Raw genomic sequence first — 6,463 nt, forward strand, 5'->3', positions numbered from 1 at the left:
AGCTCTTTGTCGTTTGTTTTTTGGCAGCTGGCGGCAAAGAACTTCTTTGCCATAAGTCAACAAAGGACAAAGATCAGGCAGATGGAAAATTCTTCCATTTCTGTAATGTTTAGGAAAATGTTAGGATGAGGTGTATATTTACGAAATTATACACAACAGACTTATTGCCACATGCTCGCCCTTGGCTGCACCTCATGCAATCGACACAACCAAACGAGGCAAAATGGAAAATTTTGACCAAAAAACAAAAGTATTTCACAAACTGAACCATGTTTGAAAAAAATTCATCTATCTGACCTCTTTCGTGGCGTCTTTCGCTTATGTGGCACACTACGTTATGTGACGCCTAAGCCATATGCGCCATACTGTACTGTGTGGCGTCTAAAAAATACGTCATATAATACAGTATGACACCTCACTGTCAAACCCCATAAAAAAGTTGAGTTGAATGATTTTTTTTTCATACGCGGTCTATTTTGTGAAAACATTCCGTTCACGGATGTCAATTTTGCCACCAACCACCACCGTACAACAAGGTCTGCAGCTACTCCGTGACGAATTCTACTTGAACTCCGCTAATTGCTTCACTCACTGGACAGTGGAGGCCAAGCTGGCAGCGTGACCCACTTCTTAAGAAGAAACATACGGAGAATGAAAATAGATAATGCCTGTGCGCAATCAGTGGCTTGTGGCGCACAAATAATCGGACGACAAGCCAGGTCGTACACGGACATGCCATACCTTAAGCCTTAAATCCCGGCAGAAGAACTTTACACCGGTACAGCCGCCCATTCCATGTGCATCATTTATTTGCGTCTCCTTCCAGCTTAGCTCCCTCCATATCCCTTTGCCTTCTCTTCCCCACATCATCATCATCACCCGTCCACAGGTGCGGATAGACCGACTCGGCGATGGAGCCCCCGCCTGCTCAGTCCATGTCTGCGACCGACGACCTCCACGACAAGAGCCTCGACGGATGGTACGTGTGCTAACTAGATCTGATTGGTTGGTCGACTGAGACTCCCGTGTTATTCTTTCCCCGCTCGGCCCTGTCCGCTCTCCGATTGATTGATTGATTGGTCGTGCTTAATTTGCACTTGATTTTGCAGCTGTTCTTGCTGCTACGACTGCTGCTCCAGCATCCTGGACTTCCTTTGCTGCGCTTGATGCTGCTCCTCCTCCTGCCGTTCCCTGGCTTCCGGCGGAAGCGCGCCGAGATGCCTGACTAAATATTTATAGTCTTTTTTATTGAGTTGAATATTTATAGTCTGTAAGGAGATTTATGGATCAACTGCTGTAGTGTGTTGACTTATCTTCCGCTAAAGTAGTCGTGCAATTTCATGTAGCAAATTTGCCGAAATTCTGTTTTTTTTAAAACTCAATACTTTGCATTAAACAGTGTGTGAAGCGAAGTCGCTCGCCACCGGAGCAGATACAAGCATACGCTACTTGATTACATATTCTGGTGCAATGCTCAATCTTATACCCCAAAACTTAGGCCATGTTCGAGACGTGGGTTTACAAAACAGAGGAAAAGAAGCATGCATAGGTATGGGATGGAGTGCAAACTGAAACCTACAGGCTTACAAAAAGAGGAATGGAAACTCGATGGAGTGTTCTGAACAAAGAAAAAAGAAATTGGAATCTGCACACTTCTCTAGGAAACATAACTAGCCGTCATGTGCCTGGGCATTGTATTCTTGCCGTTGATTTGTCTAGTCGTTGCTTCTTCTTTCTCTTGCTATATAAACGCACACAATGCACTACCAGCCACTTGCTTGTCATTGTCATCTCTTCTCCTCTCTTGTAAGAACTTCTCTAGGAACCCATAGTCCAGTCTTGTAGCAGCAATCCATACATTCCTCTAACCCCAGAATTCATTCATTCCTGAAGCTCAATGAATCAAAACTACAGCCGGCGGTCGAGAAACGAAGATGATTTTGTACATTTCATATTCCCTACATTACAAGGTAGCTCATCCCAATCATCTGAGAGGAGAGCAATACATACATCCATCCTGAATGGAGTTACTTATGTGTATGAAGCTCTTACCGGCCACGAGGTTCTATGTGAATGGCGGTTTCATATGGAGAGATCAATCTTTCAAGTTTTAGTGCAACAACTGTATGAAAAGCACCTTCTCCAGGATGCAAGGTATATCTCTTTGCAAGAGCAAGTAGCCATATCTTTATATGCAATATCAAAGAATGCAACCAACAGAACATTGCAAGACAGATTCCAGTACGGTGCGGATTCAGTTAGTACTTATTTCCATGCCGTGCTCAACGCGATTACTCGACTCACATGCAACTTCATACAACCTTCTATATACCAGCATCCCATATTAAGGCAACCAAAGTTTTTATACTTCAGGTAATTGTTTTCAAGTCCTATCATGCTGAATTGGTACTGTGTAAATCTAGCTTACATTTATATATCTAACTGTAGAATTAAATCAACAGAACTATATTGGAGCTATTGATGGTACTCACTTTCCCATGACTATTCCTCCTGGGCAACAAGATCCATACAGAAATAAAAAACAAGGTCTTTCACAAAATGTAATGGTTGCATGTGACTTTGACATGAAGTTTGTGCATGTACATGCTGGATGGGAAGGATCTGCATCATCAGATGCAAGGGTTTTGCAAGATGCACTAGACCATGGATTCAATGTACCACCTGGAAATTTTTATCTTGTAGATGCGGGTTATGCAAATACACCCCAATTCATTGCTCCATACCAAGGAACTAGATATCATTTACGAAAGCAAGGAAGAGTTCATCAAAGGCCACAATGCTACAAGGAGTTATTTAACCTTCGACATGCTCAACTACGAGATCATGTCGAAAGAATTATTGGCATATTGAAAGCAAGGTATCCCATACTAAAGGCAGCTACAATGTTTGATATTGACACACAAGTTGATATTGTAGTAGCTTGTTGTGTATTGCACAATTTCATAAGGCTCCATAATGGAGATATGACACTGCCTGACAGAGCTACAACGGATACTAATGAAAGCACTATGAAAGATGTACCAGGTGGTGATGCCAAATACAAAAAAGATGTGATTTTATTTAACAACTTGAGACAAGCTGGAAATGAGATGCGAGATGCCATGGCAATGCAAATGTGGGCAGATTACATTGCTAGAAGATAAGCATATGTATTGTGTATTTTTCTCTTAAGTTATGTAATTATTTGGTTGTATTGTACTCCACTCACTTAATAATATGATTATTTTAGCCAAACACTGCAAACAAGCATTGATTTAAGATCCATTTAATATTACATAAAAAGTTGAATGAGTTTGCCACTTCCATAAACATGTGCCTAGTAATGCACATGCACAACCTACTACAAGTTAACTATGACAAAAGGATCATAACCATGTGTCCAGAGATGCACATGTACAAAATATATCTCAATTTTAAGCTAGATCTTCCCTAGTACGAAATACTAGGTATTCCGAACTTTTCCAATCAACCAACCTAACTGTAATTTGTTGCTTGAAAATGATAGAAATACTTCTCTGTTCTCCTTGTTGGCGGTGACGATGTTTGCTGCTTTTAGCATATCTGCCATCGATAGACCCTCCAACCTTTCAAGTGCTTTGATGCATTTCTTGATGCTGAAAGGGTCCTTTAATTTCCTCTCCTCAATGGTTGCATACTTATTTGTTTCTTCCCTTATGAGTTTTAGGTATCTCTCATGGAAATCATCAATACTGGTCGTCTTTTGCTTTTTTGCCCTCCTCGTGCTATTAGCCTCAGGAGGTGAGCTAGATGGTCGAGGATTGCGATGTGCAACTTGTGGATTTTCATGCAAGGTTTGTCCAACGTGTTGTGAAGAAATTGGTATTGCTTCAACTTGTGGAGTAAGTAATGTCAAGTCATTTCCTTGGGTTGAGTTTGCCTCCACTTGACTGAATGTATTATTGCTAGGAAACCAATTTGTGTTTTCACTATCCTCTTCAATGTGAAATTGCGTGGATGAATCACCAGGAGCATGTATGGTTGGTGTAGGTGTGTGCAAATGCGCATCTAGCCCTTGCAATTGTGGTGAATGTGATGCTGGAAACTGTGAGGGTTGTGTTGCTTTGTTCGCATAATAATCCATGCCATGAAAACTCCTTCCCTGAGCATAGCGTCCTATATGAATTATGTAAAAGAAAAAAAACAGTTATAAGAATCAGCCAAAAATAATCTGGGCCAATTAAGTCAATGATTTAATGCTCACCATCATATAGAGCGAAAAGATCTTCATAGTATGGAAATAACCTTCCTCGCCACGTGAGGGCGTCCTTGTTTTTGCGTGCCTCTAGTGCTGCCCAAACATTATCTGGAGCCACCACCATCTTTCTGTCATGATCCCAGGCAAAACCACTTTCAGATATTAAGTCTTCTATAGCTTTGAAATCTCTCTTTAGATCCCGCTCCTTTTGCTTCACTTGAATTACCGTGAAGGATAAATCAAATCTTTGATTGAATTTACCAACAATACTTGTCGAGGCCTCTTTACTCCATGCATTTTGTGTACGGTATTTGGGAACATCGTGATCTCTTAGGAGTTCAATGAGACATGCCTTCATTTGATGATTCCACTTGGCTCTACCAGAATTCTTAGAGGTACCTAGCAATATGAACAGCGCAGCTTTATAGGTCAGTGCTTTTTTTATATTGTGCATATTAGGTCTATTCCCTAATCCTAAAAATACCTCGATTCAATTTTATTTCTTTACTACAAGCTCACAGCCAAGCCTTTCTTATTCTGTAGCATATGTTAAGAGGAAGTTCAGTCCACACAAGTACTAAACTTTCTGATTTATTCAGAGCAACACCACAGAAGTACTATAGAGGAATGTAAGTGCATCTAGTGTCCCTTAGTGATTTTGGTGGTTTGAAGACTTATAGGTTAAGTATCTAATGTGTTCATGAGTGTACACATGATCTATAAGTCGCTGAGGAGTTTGAAATATTCGATGAATATCGACCCCTAAAAATGTATATCTTCGGCTAAAGAAATTGGTCTGAAGCTGAAGAATTGAATCGCGAAGAAATTGCGATGAAATTAATATTCCTCATGAAGAAATTGAAGATGAGGAATTCAGTGTGTCCTGAAGAAAATCAATCTGAAGATTTTGAAGCATGAAGATTTATTATGTCTGTTTTATTTTCTTCACTTTTGAGTCATATGAACACCATACTGTTAAAGGGGGTCAAAGTAACACGTCGGAATGAATTTCCTCATGGTGCTCAACCCAAGCCTAATCCTACCAAAAGCCTCAAGTGAGGAATATGAGAGACATGAGGACTCCCACAGTTGAGGGTCCCGACCATTACCGCAAGTCGCGCCACATCAGTGATCTTATCCACACCAACGATCATATTATTTAAGGGCATTAATGTCAAATCATGTCGGGATGCTCCCAGGCTATAAATAGCCGCCCCCACAACCATTAGTTGGTTGGCTGCTCCGTTGGAAACTGACACTTGTAATAAGAGCAACCCAAATTCCTCAGAGTCTTCGAGAGTAATTCATTAGTGAGTAAATACCCCAAACACCAAACCACAAACCAAAACCAAGTGATTGAGCATCACTTAGGAAGTTGTTCCTCTGTGGAACTGAAGCCTTTTACCTTTGAGGACTGTGCATCCTCCAGACGGTTAGGCGTCATGGTCTAGAGCAATCCAGCAGTCAATTGTGGATCGCCAAGTGACCAAGTTTGTGAGGGTTTGAAAGTCTGCCCCGAAGACTTACCACGAGTGTTGGGCGAGGATTGTATGTTCTTAGCTCAAGGAGAATACTGTAGGGACTGTGTGTCTTTTGGTTTCAATACCAAGCCGCTCCAAACCAGATGTACAACTGTCACAACAGTTGGAACTGGGTCATCCATCAGTGTCTTCACTGTGAAACGGGTTCTATTTCTTCAACTCTTTCAATTCCTCACATTGTATGTTGAAGATTTTCATTGTCACTGTTTGAAGAATTTGCTGAAGACTTTCACTAAAATTCGTCAACACCAAATTCTTCACACGGGTTATTCTTCACTCGCTGTCTCTCTGCCTGCATACTGTGCAAACTGATTTTCATATTCTTCACCTTGAAATTTTTTTGTAGTGATACTTTGCACTCCCGATCCTTTGCTGTTTCCGCTGCAAGTTAGTCATCAGTGAGGAATTTCCTCAAAAGGAATTTCCTGAGTGATGAAATTCTAAAAATCTCCTATTTACCCCCCTCTAGTCGATATAACGCACTTTCAATTGGTATCAGAGCAAGGTACTCCCTTGTTCTGTGTGATTTTGGTTTAACCACCTGGAGTTTTAGTTATGTCGACTGCAGGCATGATCAAGGTTACTCCAGGATGTCCTACTTTCGAAGGAAAGTACTTTCCCTTCTGGAAGACCAAGATGTAGATGCATCTACAGGCTATTGACAATGATCTCTCGTATATTGTGG

At 41.0% G+C, this 6,463-nt stretch overlaps 2 protein-coding genes across 2 annotated transcripts; both read left to right on the forward strand.

The window, feature by feature from the left end:
* Positions 1 to 763: 763 nt before the first annotated feature.
* Positions 764 to 1,396, forward strand: LOC123402027. The gene is made up of 2 exons (XM_045095882.1): positions 764 to 979; positions 1,110 to 1,396. Exons 1-2 carry the CDS (start codon positions 912 to 914, stop codon positions 1,165 to 1,167), a joined length of 126 nt encoding a protein of 41 aa, XP_044951817.1. The 5' UTR covers positions 764 to 911; the 3' UTR covers positions 1,168 to 1,396.
* Positions 1,397 to 1,492: 96 nt separating this feature from the next.
* LOC123402026 (protein ALP1-like) lies at positions 1,493 to 3,257 on the forward strand. The gene is made up of 2 exons (XM_045095881.1): positions 1,493 to 2,373; positions 2,463 to 3,257. The coding sequence occupies exons 1-2, from the start codon at positions 2,305 to 2,307 to the stop codon at positions 3,162 to 3,164; spliced, it is 771 nt and encodes a 256-aa protein (XP_044951816.1). The 5' UTR covers positions 1,493 to 2,304; the 3' UTR covers positions 3,165 to 3,257.
* Positions 3,258 to 6,463: the final 3,206 nt, after the last annotated feature.

The sequence above is a fragment of the Hordeum vulgare genome, chromosome 6H (genome assembly GCF_904849725.1).
Source record: "Hordeum vulgare subsp. vulgare chromosome 6H, MorexV3_pseudomolecules_assembly, whole genome shotgun sequence".
Classification (NCBI taxonomy): Eukaryota; Viridiplantae; Streptophyta; class Magnoliopsida; order Poales; family Poaceae; genus Hordeum; species Hordeum vulgare.